The sequence below is a fragment of the Rissa tridactyla genome, chromosome 8, assembly GCF_028500815.1.
Source record: "Rissa tridactyla isolate bRisTri1 chromosome 8, bRisTri1.patW.cur.20221130, whole genome shotgun sequence".
NCBI classification, from domain to species: Eukaryota; Metazoa; Chordata; class Aves; order Charadriiformes; family Laridae; genus Rissa; species Rissa tridactyla.
In genome coordinates, this window is record NC_071473.1 from 5,050,015 (window position 1) to 5,064,989 (window position 14,975).

Sequence of the window (14,975 nt, forward strand, 5' to 3'; positions counted from 1 at the left end):
AATGTTGTTGCTTCCAGCTGCCGTGTCTAGAAGATGCTTTTGTAGATGGCCTCTTTTCTTGCATGTTACAAAACAGCCCCTCCGTGTCGCTTATGCCCTGTGAACTTGAAGGGTTTACCTCTGTGTTCCTCTTGTGTCTTGTCTTTGGGTCAGCGTTCTGGCTTTGTTACCAACAATTCACTTTTGTATAGAGCCTTTTTCTGGTGTTCACCAAACTCTTGGCAGCATGGTACCTCTCCTGTCATCTTCCCAACCCTTGAGCAGAGAATAGAAACAATTGCTTACTGCGTCCAAAGACACAAGATAAAGTACTGTCAGGCTTCCGCAGTCACTCTTGTGGTTAATTTTACATTTGAGAAGACCTGTTCAGGACCTGGAAACAGTCCTGATTGGCTTCTTTTTTTTTTCTTTTTTTTTTTTTTTAAACTCAATTCTACCGTTATTATTTCTCTGAATGAGGATCTTGGTACTATCAAAATATTTGGCCAAGTGTGTTTTGGTTCCTGGTGAGTTAGCTGTGCTGCTGTTGTGGCAAGCCGTCCCTCCTGCAGAAGGTAGCTCAGGCTGCTTTATTAATTAGGATTAACTCACATTCTCCCCGGCCTCCAGAGTATTTGTCAGCCTGGCATCGGAGCACCACAGAGCACTTAGTAGAGGCTTGTCATTGCCAGATAAGGAAATTGAGATAATTTGTCAAGACTAAAAAATACAACTGAAAAAGGAATAGGAATAGTCTGCTTTTAAAACTTTTAGACCAAAAAGAACTAATGAAGCAGATCATTCAAAATATTCTGATACTGGCTTCAAAACCTGTGAGTCTTGTGTGGTTGCCGGTGCGTCTTCCATGAAGATAGGAGAGGGGGAAAAAAAAATAACCTGAAAACATAAAAGGGGGGTAAAATTGCCTTCAGAATTTGAATTGCAGAAAATATTTAATCATTCTTTTTCTGGCAGTAGGTACTGTGCAGCTAATCTTTTTTCAAAACCGGGGTTAAATTAAGATAAAATGATTCTGAGGTGGGAGCAGGTGAGTTGAACGTAGGTGTTACTTTGCCTTATCAAAAGACAGGTAGTTTGTGCCCGTGCTGGGATGCAGCATCTTGAATAAGGTGCAGTGGAAAAGTTTTATCAGTTTGGAAAGAAAAAAAAAAAGTTTACTCCAGTTGCTTTCTAGCATCTTTTGTAGCATGCTCAGTACTTTTCCCTGTTTTAGATTTTCTCACTTCCAGGCAGAAGTAGGATTTGTTGGAATTAGCCACGGGTTAATCTAATCTACAGGACAGCAAGCTGCTCAGATGGTCCTAATGGTATCCTTCATTTACACTCAGTTTGAGAACTGTGATGTTATTTAACAACTTGGGCTATTTCATCTTTATTTATAAATTGTGATATTATTGTCTTCAAACTCTTGCTCAGATGGCCAGAGCCAAAGGTCCTGTTCACAGCCTAGGAAAGCTGGGTAGGCATGTTCTCTGTCGCACCCGATGGCAATATGGGAGCCAGCAAATACACCGCTGCAGAGCAAGCGCCTTAGGTTTAATGTTTGACGTTGAAATACTGAACTCTCTCTTTCTCCTGCTGTCTAAACAAACATTTAGAATAACCAAGTTTAATAAGTTACCTGTGCTTGGCTTTTTTTTTTTTTTTAAGGTGACTTCCTGGACACTTACCAAACAACAAAAGTCAGTAACTAGCAAACAGTTTTGCTAGTACTAACAAAACCTTTACTAGTACCACAACCGTAGTGGGGCTGGAAACAAAATTTAAAGTATTGATGGAATATTCTTTAAAAAAAATAACTGACATTTCTAATCAGGCAATAGCATAATTAAGACTTGGTTGCAGGAAGTGAGTGAACAATACTTAAGTTGATTTTTTTTTTTTTAAAGCTGATGTGTCAGAAGTGTGCGCTGACTCACAGTAACTCTGAATCATCCTATCAGCATGTGGAGGAGTGATTTACATGCCATGCCATAGAGAGCTGTAGAATCAGTTCCTTCTCTTTTGTTTCTTGAAACCTAAGAACATGCCTTTGAAGTTTTAAGTATTTAAATTTACGAAATATCCGAGCCACTATACTAACGGGTGATGGGTCTGTGGCGTGCGCGCCTTAGAAGAGCGGTACTGTGAATCTTGAAGTAAACGTAGACTAAGAAGTGATAGAAATGTCGTAAGGCAGATTTGACCTAAATTTGTTACTCTTGAGGTGCAGAGAGTACTCAAGAGTAATAAATCTTGTCAGCTGTGGTTTAATACTGGCTTTCTCCTCCCACAAGGCAGAAGAAGTGCTGCTGTTGGAATAGCCGTAGGGTCTCCATCTTCAGCGAAGAAAGAAGCAGTGGTCGGTTGTGTGACCTTTTGTGATTGTGTCCTTTTTTCTTTCAAAAAATAGGCTAAGGGAAGCGTGCTGTTCGTCACTCAACATGTGCTGCTGTATCTATACCACATTTGGGCAAGAATTTGTTGCAACAAGGATGGATAAGAATAAAAATAAAAGTCTGTGCCTAGGCTATGGTCTAGATGTCGCAAGGTGAATAGGAGAAGCAAAAATTGACAAAGAGGATTGATGGTACCTAAAATGTGCATATTAAGACTGGGAACTCTGAATATGGACGGAAATGTTTAAGTTTCCCTTAAATGTCTTCATCTGTGGCCCAGTGAGGGCATTTGCACTTTGTATCTGAAAAGCTTCAATCAAAAGTCTCTGATTTTTCTGTTTTGGGTTTTTTTCTGTTTTCTTTCCCCTGTTCTGCTGTTAAACTAATGAAAACTGCAAACTTTACAGTCTCTTCACTTTTATTCATGTGTCTGTAAGGGATTAAGGACTCAAGAAAGCGGAGTTTTATTTTGGGAGCTGTCACAGGTTCCTAAGGCTCTGGGCGAGTGGACGCTTATTTGTTGCTTTCTCCTCCTTCTCTCCCACCAGTGTGTGCGAGCGTCATGGGGAAAAGGGGATGGGACTTCTCCTGCCAAAATAACTGCTGTGGTAGTTGTACCAAGGTTAACTTTGGAAAAGGTTTCTCAGTTTCTCACAGAAATCCTACTTCAAAATTCAGCAACCACAAGTGGGTGGGACTCATCAGTGTCTCCTTGTGCCTGGAGTTCCCCTTCTTTCAAGTCCACTGAAGTACTTACCTTGTAAGGAATGGTTTGTCTGAGCTGAAGTAACGCTTCTGGAGCACAAATGCTGCTTCTTGGAAACAAAGGAGATTATGGTGACAAACTTAGGCGTGGAGGAAGCATTTCCCACAGGCACCTGTATTCCATAGGTAGGCATATTTAGAGCTGCACAACAAAGACTTAATCCATGTAGACTGAGGTTAAAGTTCTTTCTAAAGAATTAGACTTGGTTTTAGGTTGGAAAGGGAAGTGTACCCCTCCAAAGTCTTCCAGTAATGATGGTAACGTATTAGAAAATTGAATACTTTCTCCTCTTGCTTCTGATGTGTCTTAAGTGTTATGTCTGTTTTACACAAAAGCTTACTTTTAAAAGGTGCAGAAATTGAAGTAGGTTTGTACTGGGAAATTTTTACTTTTCTAACGCTAAGGATTTGTACGTGAGCAAACGCAGGGATCCATAGCTAGTGTATTTGCTTTAGGAATACCTTAGGAATCTGCTTCTTTGAGTTACTTGTGAACACGCACCATGTGGCAACAGCTTCCTTATGATCTCCTAACCTCCCAAGCCTCCCACTGTCTTGTTAGTGTTACCTAGTTCATCTTTTCCCGTGAACCTGCGTGGTGAATATGGTTTGCAGACAGTGAAAGGTAGGAGGTCTTTGGCTTATAAGCTTCTAACTGACAACAGCTCTGTTCTGAAAGGGATTTGATATATTTAGTGTGAGCATAAGAGGCAAGACTCCTTAAGTACCCTAGTGGAAAGGTTCTTTAAAAAGGTGTTTTCCCCTCATATACAATTAAATACAAACCAAGCTTCTAAAGCTACTTCTGAAATATCTGGAAATACAGAAGGATGGTTTGTGGTAGCTAAGGTCTACTGTATGCATCTTGCTTTTTCTGCACGGTTTGCGTTGCAGGGATAGCCACTTGAAACTTGCCGTTCGTTGGTTGGAGGGGTCAATGTTATATGAAGTTGAAACAGGTTTGTAGGTTCTTGGAACAATTGACGTTACGTGCCCAGCGTGAGCACCTTGCTTTAGGTGGAGGAAAGGAGAGCAGGAGGGGGAGCTGTGGGACAGGGAGCTGCTGGGGTAGAACAGCAACGCCAGCTGGATGTATTAATTTTCTCCACCGCTGTTTTGATGGTTAGGATGGTAAGGCTGTTAGGATGGGAAGCTAATAATAAGCTATTCTGACAATTTGGGAAGTCTTGAAGTGTCAGCAGTCTAGTTCTTGACCTACTGATGCCTGCTGCTTTCTTTTTAACTCATTTTGTGTCATATCTATGAACAGTATTAAGAGCCGGTAACCTTTTAGAGATGGACTCTATTGACCTTGTTACAGGTGATTTCAACCAGTTCCCGTTGTGTGTCGTGCGCTAGTTTTTACATCCTCATTTGCTAGGCTGTTTAAACCTCCTTTAAAGAAAGTACAGAACTATTGCTGAGGGTCTGGGTGTGCGAGTTACCACTGCCTTAGAAATAAAGGAGATGCGTAGTGGAAAAAACACTGAAGAGGGAAGTGGGATATCTGATGTTGCTCATGGCTGCGGCTGTGTCAGAAACATTGTCAGTGACTGCGCACACGTCATTTATATTGTGCAGGACCATTTTTTCCAGTTTTCTATAATTTAAAAAAAAATAATGATTATAATCTTCCAGAAAGAAAATGCTCGGGGCCTCCTCTGGTTTCTGTGTGCAGTTTGTTAGAGTATGAAAGCAAAAATAAAGGGGATAGACAGACAGAGGTTCAATATGGACTGAAGGGAGCCTGGCTGGGGACGTAGGATGAGGGAGAGAGAACAGGGTTAAAGATGGAGAGTGGAGTAACTGAAAGTGAGGAGAATAGAAGCAAGTAGGGAACAAAATAAAATAATGTGGGGAGCAGAATAATAATGGGAGAGGGTATGGAAGAAGGGGAAGATTCTACATTTATGTCTTAGGATAAAGGAAGGGATGTTCTTGTATCTAGGAGGACATACCAGAGAAAAGGAGAAGTGACAGGTTGATTCTGCAGCCAAAATGCTGCTTGACTTCCCAAAAGCATCCGGACCATAAACAAGACCTAACTTGCATTTTAAAGAAGTTGAGTCGTGTTTTAAAGCAAGATTGTGGCTTTATGGGTCCAACCAATTTTTGACTACACATTTGCAGTATTCTGTTTGGTCTTAGACTGTAGCCTCAAGAGATATGAGCAGGGGTGGAAGTATTATGAAACAAAGTAATTTGATTATTTGGGGTGGGGTGGGAAGGTGGCAGCTTTGTTTTAACTTAGCAAATGGTTTAAAAGCACAGACAGATGAAAAGGAGACAGCTAATCTAGTTAAGAATAGCCACTATGGTTTTTGATATTGATTTCTTTCTTCACTCTGTTGCCTTTTAACCTTATTTTCTTACAATTTTAGAAAAAACATCTTGAGCTATACTGAACAAATAGAGGATATGTATAAAATAGCTTCCTTTAAATAAATGAACTTTTAACTTACCACCAATTTATTTTACATTCTTTGATTTCTCTTAACTTTCATTAAAATAAAAACTCTTAGGGTATTATTTTTCTGCCTTTTAGTCTAAAAGGGTCGGTTTTTACATGCTTGTTATGTCATCTGTTTACAATACATTTAATGCGAAAAGATGTATTTTTAGCTGGCTAAGTAAAATAGCTAGTTGCTAGAGTTGTCATGGCAGCGATGTTAACAGATAGGCTGATCCTATTTAGCTTTTGCAGCCAAAGAGCGACCGTTAGGCAAGAGTTTGACAGTTCTGCAGTATTTTTCTAAAGATGGAAATTGTGCTGCTGGTGGTGAGTTTTTATGGTCCTACTTTAAAATATTTCTTTCTGTAGGTGTGTGGAGTTTGATTCAAGCGATCTATTTTCATCTAACAGAAATTAGGAGAACTTTGAGTACACAATATGTGAGATTCAAGATTTAAGTCTTAATTTGTAGAAGCTTGGAAATGAATTACACAGTGCAGCATACTGCAGGCTTCTTCGTTGATTTTTTTTTTTTTTTTTTTTAACAGCCATAAGTATTTTGGAAGAAAAATGCCAGACTAGAGAACAGGATCATGCATCATTTATTCAGGACTAATTTTAAGTTGTGGCAGACCGGGCAAATATTGCTGAAGAACTTTGGGGATTATTTTTGATGAAATGCACTGCCTGGGTTAGATGATATCTTAGTATTTTAGTAATTCCGATTATTGTTGGTTTTTTTTTTTATTATGAAGAACAAAATGGTACTTCTTTATTGACAAGCAAAGGAATAGTATTTTCAGATTATACCCTGCAAAACAAGGCATACCTGTACAAGCGTTCTCTGCAGCTCTGAGCTGTTACAGAAGTTCATTTACTCTCGAACATATGTCCAAATGCAGTTGCTGTTGTCTGACATAAAAAGTGAATTTACTGTGAGGGATTTCTCCCGTCTGTATCCTCCAGTCAGATGATGTCGGACCCGAATTGGTTTTGGTGTTGTTGAGAAAAAGACTTATCCCTCAAGCTCTCTTAACTCTCTTACTAGGCAGGGTAATTTTTCAAAAGATTTGTTGAAGTGCCTGAGTTTAATGCTAAAAGAAAGTTTTGGGTGTTGTTGGCTTGAAGAGTGCTTCAAATGTGATTGAGAGACAAAAAGTCTACTTAACCTTCTAATTGCCTTTTTTTTTTTCTCTAGGCCTTCTTATTAAAATGTATTGTTTTTATAGGAATGCAGACCCTCATGTCAGGTGTACATGCTTATTAATTTCCAATGAATCACGGTGACTTTCATCACGTACCTCCTCATTCTGGGTCGCTCAGGGTAACAGCCAGCACATCGCTTTCCAAACTTGATTCAAAGCCAGTCTTGAGAGTGGCAAAAGTGACTTCTGTAACTCTTTGACTGGTGTGGATTTGATGTTGCGCCACTATTTTGTGGGCTGGTATAGAGAAATCTAATGAATGAATCTGGCAGAATCTCCCAGCAGAGAAATGAAATGCCATATACCCACAAACATGTTAACGTTCAAGTTATATTACAGCTTTTGAGTGGATTGAGGAGCTTGGTGCTGTGAAAAAGCACAGTCCGTGCTGTGGTCCCACCACCCAGAACTCCTGCCTCTTCACCCCTTTTACCTCCCTGCGGGTCATCTGCTTTCTCTGAGCTCTGATGTTCGCCCGAGTCTACTCCATCTCCCCCCAAACCTACTAACCTGACAAAAGGCTAGTTTTAGTCTAGCTTCAGCTTCCAGGTTAGCAGGTTTGTTGAGCAGCAAAGCCCTTTGCTTCAAGGTGGGGACTGTGGGTGGGGGCTGATTTTTGAAGCACTGATCAAGACCAGTGGTGTCGAGACCTAGCTCCCCTGGTAATCAGCATCTGCGCCGCTGTAGTGTTAAGCCCAGGCAGTGTTAGCCATAATGCCCAAAGGTTCTGCACCAGCAGTGGATGTTTGCATGGCTCATAGCGAGCTGGGTGGAGGAACTGGTACAGGTTAACATGGGGGAAAAAGGGCAGGTTCATGTCAAACACATCTGTCTCCCAGCTTGAGCACGTGGCTGTGATGGTCATCCTGCCGGTACCTGGTTGGTATGCGGATAGAAATGCCCAGGCGGGGTGAGGGAATAGTAGGACTGTATTCCGGCAGCAGTGCCTGCTTACCCTGGCTTGAAATCTTCATGAAACTCCAGGCTGAGTTGTAAATGGGTTGACTATTGTCTGTCCTTAGATGAGACTTGCTCCCTATCAAGACTTGGAAGTGTGTTGGATGAACGGAGGAGTTTTCTCCGATAATATGTCTAATTGGTGGTTTTGTCACATGGGAGCAGAACCGTTTCCCCCGCTGGTCCGCCGCATTCAAAAGGAACCGCATAAAAGGGAAAGCTAGCGGTTAGATCTATGCCTGTTCCGCTGGACTCGGAGCTGTGTTTCTGTCACTCATAGCGTGTGTCTGTTTCTCTATTTCAGGCCAAGTCGTGCATTTGTCATATGTGTGGTGCCCACCTGAACAGACTCCACTCTTGCCTCTACTGTGTCTTCTTTGGCTGTTTTACAAAGAAACATATTCACGAGCACGCAAAGACAAAGCGACACAATTTAGGTAAGATGTCACCCTGATGTACTCACCGCTGCTTTTTAACTCACTCTCTTATCCCCGTCAATTCCAGGCCAGTAAGGTGATATGTTCTTGTAGCTACCTCATTAGACAGGGAGATCAATTTTATTTGTGTTTTGGCTGGATTAGTGGCATTACTTTAAACCTGGTGCTTAAGCTTCCACTGCATCACAGATAAGTTTTTGTTCACAACTTAGAATTTGAATTATTACTGTTTAGTATCTTAGTATTTATGAATTAATGTCATATATCAGGAAAAATAATAATATGTGTAGACAGATTTTTTCTTTTTTGCTAAGTATGAAAAATAAACATTTATTTCAGTGAACTTTTGTTCAGGAGGTCGTGTTCGCTTTTTTTGTTCTTGCTAAGAAAAAAACATCATTCCATCATTCCTGTCACAAAGACGACTAATCAAGTAACAATGAGAATTATTTAAACTTCTAAACAAAACTGGGTTTTGGTTTTTTCTGTCTTGGCTTCTTGTTTTCAGTGGGGTCAATAACCTAGGTAATAAGAAGACAGTTTAACGGATATGGAGTACCTTTTCCTAAACTACCTCAAAAACATGGGTAAAACAAGTTCTTCTGTCAGCTTTGGTGCTACATAATGTTCAAGACCAAAAGCATTCAGTTTTGTTTTAAATTACTTACTGCTTATAGTTTAGAGCACTTCAGAGTTATAAAATGATCAGGATTTTGCATTATATTAAAATTCTGGTTGTGTCAAAATAGCTGTATATAATTTTGCTTGGTGTGCAACACTATTTGGCTTCAAATTAAAATACATTCTTGGTGGAGTGATACAAGAAACAGGAAAAAAGGCATTACTTAATGGAATAAATTTTCTCTTGACCAGTGTGGCCACCATTCCCATTTAATTTATCCAAAGTGCTTATGGAACAGTCTTTATTTTCCATGAAAACAAAGGTACTCCAGAAGGCCAACAGTGCAGTGTACTCCTGCGCGTAAGAAACTGGCATCTAAGTTTACTGTTTACGGAAAAGATTATCTAAACCAGCAAATCATTATAGTTTCTCCATAGGTGTGAAGAAAGAAAAAATCTAGGCTCTGTAGTGGTATAGCTTAAGTTTGTAAATGCCTTGAAAAATAGAGTATTGGAAGGTAGTACTGAATATCCATAATGTTTATGAAATTGCTAGCCTTTGAGAGTACCAAAGCGTAATTCTTGGTGTCACGGTAGGCAGCAATATTCAGTATGAACTAAGGCAGAGATAGCTGTGCTTTACGTGGTAAGTTCAGGAGGAAAGAATGAAATGTACTAGGGTGAGAAGACATCTGAAATCGGTAAGCGCCCATAAGGCCACATCTGGAATCCTGTGTCCAGTTCTCGGCTACCCAGTAAGAGAGAGTGTGGAGCTACTGGAGCGAGTCCAGCAAAGGGCCACAAAGATGGTGGAGGTACTGGAACGCCTCTTACGAGGAAAGGCTGAGAGCGCTGCGACGGTTTAGCTTACAGGAGGTGGCTCCGGGGGATTCAGCAGTGTGTGCAAATATCTGAAAGAACGGTTGAAAAACGTGGAGGCATGCTCTTTTCCGTGGTGTCTATACAAAGAGGCAGTGAGCACAAAATGAAACGCAGGTTGTTCTATCTGATCATCAGGGAACATGTTTTTACTGTGAGGGTGACCAAGGACTGGAACGGGTTGCCTTGAGAGGTTGTGGGGTGGCTGTCCTTGGAGATACTCAAAAGCCATCTGGACACGGTCCTGGGCAACCTGCTCTAGATAGCCCTGCTTGAGCAGGAGGGTTGGGCAAGGTTGACCTCCAGAGGTCCTTGCCAACCTCAAGTGTTCTTTGAAAACTGAAAAAAAGAAACCAACCATGTATGACAACATCTTTTTTTTATTTTATTGTTTTTTACAGGGTGTAATCTCAGTGAGCTTTTGAAGTCCATTCAGTAGGTGAAATTATTTGGGAGTCTTTACCAATGCATAAGTACAAATTACTCTATGTAAACTCTATCTAAGGATTTCTGGTAAAGTGTACATATGTATAAAAAACCCTTTTGTGCCAATATAAGCTTATGGCCAGGTTTAAGGTTTAAAAAAAAAAATACAGCACTAAATTGAGACTGTAGACAGTATTTTCCTGTTTATCTGTGGATACTGGGTAAACACTAATATTTTTACCGCTAAACTTAGCATATTTATGGAGAACCTTTTAAAAGAGCTTTATAATTGCACGTGTTGGGAGCTGCTGTTTATCTACGTATTTGGGAAGCCTGAATTCTTTTAAGTTATTTTTTGTGCAAGGTAGAATTTGCTGTTGTCTGCTCTAGTGAAATATCTTCTGTTTCTTTAAAGGAAAACCAAAACCGGACAGAGGAGGGAGGTTCTTTGGAGATGCACTCTTGCTTGAAGATTGTTGTAGTTATTCTCATGGTACTAGACAATTAAGAACATGTCACATAAGGTACTTCCCAAGAGGAATAGCCTTTAGATAAAAAGGGCAAGAGTTAATTATACAAACCAAAGTACAGAATACAGTACTGTATCATCCCCAAAAGGATTCTTTTGCAGCTAAATATAATGTACTCAGCGCACAAATACACGTAATGTGAAGATTGTACAACTGGCTACTTGGTTTCTGGTTTTGGAGATTCCTTTTCTATTTTTTTTTAATGTATGTTTTGGTGTTTAATTTCCAGCTGCATGTGAAATGAGCTGTAAAAATATTTTTGTAGTTTTGCTAGTGCTTTTGGTTGCTTTTACTGCTGCAATTCTAGTTGGGGAAATAACATCTGATCGGCAAAAGCGAGTTAAGTGCTTTGAAATTTCAAAATGAACAGGAATTATTTTAAAACACTTGGTGACTTTTTGCTGAGCCAACATCAGTCTCCATGGAGACTAGCAGGAACTGCACACTTAATCACAGTTCTAAGAAATATCATAGATTTCAGCTGTAACAGCTGCCTGAGCACTGGAAGCGATGTTTTTGCAGCTAACTGCTGTATGTTTCAGGAGGCTTCAGGATCGTAGTCCAGATAGTCCAGAGTGTTCTTAAAATACGTCCCTTGTTATCTCTGCTCTCCTAAGCAATATAAATTAGACACTCACACTCTGACCTTATAATAATACCTGTGCTCTTGCCTCTGCTTGCCTATTCGGTGTATATGTTAATAATACTGTACTTATTTCAATATATACTTTGAGTTGTGGATGTGGGTGATGGGGAGGTGAAGCACGATCCAGCTACATGAGCTTCTTTTTTTACTCTCTGCACTAACAGTCCCTGTTAGTCGATCACCATGGTAGGCTGGTGTTTCCACTGGCTTGGGAATCGTTAATGCAATGTAAAATTTTTATACAGCTGTGAAAACTTTTAGAAAGAGGTAGCTAAAACCGACCTTCCCAGGACTTTGAAGACTTGGGACAGTTCAAACTAACCTCTTCCTGTTCTGTTTCAGCGCTGGTTTTTTACTGCCCAGGCATCGCTCACCCCCCTCAAATACATGAAAATGGTGTCAGTTACAAACACCTCTAGGTTTGTCCTAGGACTGCTTAGAGATGGTTTGTAGCATGCGAAGGAGGTGTTAGGAGCAGGTGAGGCAGGGCTGGCTGGCTGTCCATTCCCTCCTTCAGACTTGTAAGGTACTTAGTCAAAGTCACTGATTAAAGATGCTATGGATCTGAAATCCAGCAGCTCAAGCAAAGTGATATCTTAGTCTGTTGCTTCAGGAAATAGTTTCTACTGTTGCAATTTTAATAATATAGAATCCTTAATTTTTCCTTTTTTCCTCTTCTCCCAATTTCATAAAACATGTTTTGCTTCGTTGAAGTGGTTGTACTGGCTGAAGCTTTATCGTAAATACCCAGCCTTCTACCTGGTAGGGGTCAACAGAGGTAGCTTAGCGAACAGGCAGCAGTTCAGCTATTAAGCATTTTTTCCCTTGTTCTGCTCTCCTTTTTTCTACTACTTAGCTTTTCAAAAACTTTCCGAAGAGGAGACTGCTGCTAGGTGCCTGTGTTCCAGTAGCTGCCAGTAGCCTGTCCAGCGTTAAAGCCTGGTTCCTTTCTGGCACCCGCAACATGCAAAGGCAGCGAGTTCCACGGCTTTTTCTGAGCCATATGAAAAACGCAGAAGAAAGTATTCTTCTGGTTTGCTTTGTAATGGATCTTGTAACTTTGCTCTATATTTCTTTTGTGAGGAATTGGGAAGTGGTGAGTAAAAAAAAGCCTTATTGATCTCTTCTGGGGTTCTTGATCTTTTTGATATTGTCAGATGTTTCCTTTTCCCAACCTGTAGGATCCTGAACTTTTTTTTTTTTAGCTTTTCTTATTGACACTGTTGTATGATTCTCAACATCCTCATAATAGTTTCTTTTTTTTTTTTAGTTCTAATGTTCCATCTGTCATGACAGCTCTTTGGATTAATAGTTTACTATACTAATGACTTGTATTCTTAGTTTATACATCCGTGACTTCTATTTTGTGTTTCTTAATACGCTGCTCAGCACTGAGCTGATATTGTTTGGGGGTTATACTCAGAGACTCCAAAGCTTTTTTCCTGAGTGTAGTAATTGTTACTCGTCTGCTACCTTATTGGTAGTGATTAGAGTTTCACTGTTGGTGGTACTGCCTATTTGCTCAGTATCATCAAGTCCTTCTGGAGCTTTTTGCAAGCTTCAGATTTGATTATTCTAGATGAACGTGTGCCATTAGCATACTTCGGCATCTTCCTATATAACTTTTCCAAATTGGGTTCCAGCACTTGGGGAATCTACTGGTGGTTTCTGTCCTTGTAAAAACTCACAGTCCCTTCCTTATCTCTTCTACAGTTGCTCAATGAAGGAAAATACATGGTGACTTAGGCCCAGAGCAGCAGGAAGGTGTCTGTGAACTGTAGCTCTAAAAGAGAAGAGAGGTTGGTGCTGTAGAGCGTGTTCATCTTGGAAGTGTAGTAAGGATTATTTTTTTTTCAGTATCCTGGTTGGGACTGAAAATCCTAGACAGATACCAAATGAAGTTTTAATATTCCCTGAGTGAATATTTTCTATTATATAATGATTAAAACTTTTGGGGGGGATTTATCATATGAGAAAACAAAATCAATGATTCTGAGAATGGAGTATTTATGTGACCTTGCTTGGGAGTTTTCCTCCCACATGCTTTTACACACATGTATATTTATAAAAATATATATATACACACACACTATCTTTACTTAGCTACAAGAAGAACCATTGTTACGAGGTTTAGGAAAATCTGTAACAGATAACCATTCTGAGTTAGATTAGTTCAATTATGGCATCAAAGCTCTTGGGTAGACCGATTTTAAACTCCTTGGTAAGGAGCCAACTCATCCATTTCCATGCTATGTATGTCTCTGTCTGTTAGAGATGCACTCTTACACGTGAGTAATATCTTTGAAACGGCACATAACACAGTTTTTGGTTGAAGTCTTGGTCTGCTCTAAGGCCCCGTTCTGGAGTTAAAGAATAAAGGTAGGTGAAATAGCAGGGCTGAGGTTCAGTGGTTAAAAGACTAAACAAGAAACAGTTGGAAGACTGAAGTACCATTCAGTTTCTAGGGAGACTGGCAAACAGTTGATTTCAGAATTTGTCCCGTTAGAGTACGTTCATTATTTATTATATCACAAACTGTTTGTTGAGGAACTGTTTTTCCTGAGTATATGCTCGTGTAGGGTTCAGTCCAATAAATACATTTGTGGTGAGAGGAACTGGGTGGGTGAACCTAATAATAATGCTCATAGATTAAGTTGAGGACTTTTTGGTAGAATTCAAAAATCTTCTAGTTGCCCTAGAAAACAAATAACTACATTTTTTCATCTGATTCAGAGGAAACATGGCAAAAAGCTGGTTTCTATATTTGAAGTTGGTCAAAGGAAAAAAATCTGGTTACTGCTGCTAATACATAGCTGTCTGTTGAAATTTAATATGTAGTAAAGAACGGCAGTAAAAGTTATTTAAATTTCATGTGAGTTGGAAGCTGTTGACCATACTGTTAATTCTGCATGATGGCAGTGAAGTAGAGTTCTCTTATAAACGGCAAAGACTTTCATTATACCCTACGTGGAAGGGGCAATAAAAGCAGTTCCCGGCAGAGTGTATTGCAGTGCTAGAGTAGCAGTTTGTTTTTTCCTTTTTGCGTTTAGGCTCAGAAAGGGGTAGAAAAGGTCATCTGGGCATTTTAGCAGCTTATTAATTTGAGTTCTGTTCTAATGTTTTGCTTGGTGTGGGTGTTGAAAAAGTCTGTTAAGGAGATGAAGGCAAATGGAAAACAGGATACAGCGTGTTATAGTTCTGTCAGAGATGGATTGTATCAGACTAATATGTCTTTTTTATAATATAACTGATTTTCTTAGAAAAGGGAAATACACTGGACCTAATTTGTCTAGACCAAGTGAAGAATTTGACGTTTTGCCCCCTTGGAAATTATTACTTGAGGTGGAAGTGACAGGGATTAATATAAGAATTGTGGTGTATATGAGGCAGGATAAAGGGAGACTGATGATGAATAAACTGAAAGCAGAGTGTGTAGGATGTGTGGACTTTACTAGCAGAACTAGTCCTGGTTTACTGCTGTTTTCTAGTAATTGAAGAGAATTAATTATATCTGTGTATGGAATTTACGACGGTCACAGGCTTTGGAGGGATTGCTTATACTGGGGAGAGCTAGGTAGGCCTGTGATAACAATCAAATAGCATCATTGACTACAGTAATAAAAGTGAGGTAAAATTTGATAGTAGAAAGTACAAACTCTTTGTACTTCAACATAACATT

The 14,975-nt window shown here is 39.8% G+C and overlaps 1 protein-coding gene across 8 annotated transcripts in view; it reads left to right on the forward strand.

The window, feature by feature from the left end:
* USP22 (ubiquitin specific peptidase 22) overlaps positions 1–14,975 on the forward strand; it is a 112,687-nt gene that overhangs the window by 33,085 nt on the left and 64,627 nt on the right. For 6 of the 8 annotated variants that reach the window (XM_054211125.1, XM_054211128.1, XM_054211126.1 and 3 more), the window contains exon 2: positions 8,062–8,194. In XM_054211125.1, coding sequence (XP_054067100.1) covers positions 8,062–8,194 — 133 coding nt within the window. Of the gene's footprint in view, positions 1–8,061; positions 8,195–10,095; positions 10,645–14,975 lie in introns of those variants that run through there. The other 2 variants (XM_054211133.1, XM_054211132.1) reach the window with 2 other exon arrangements.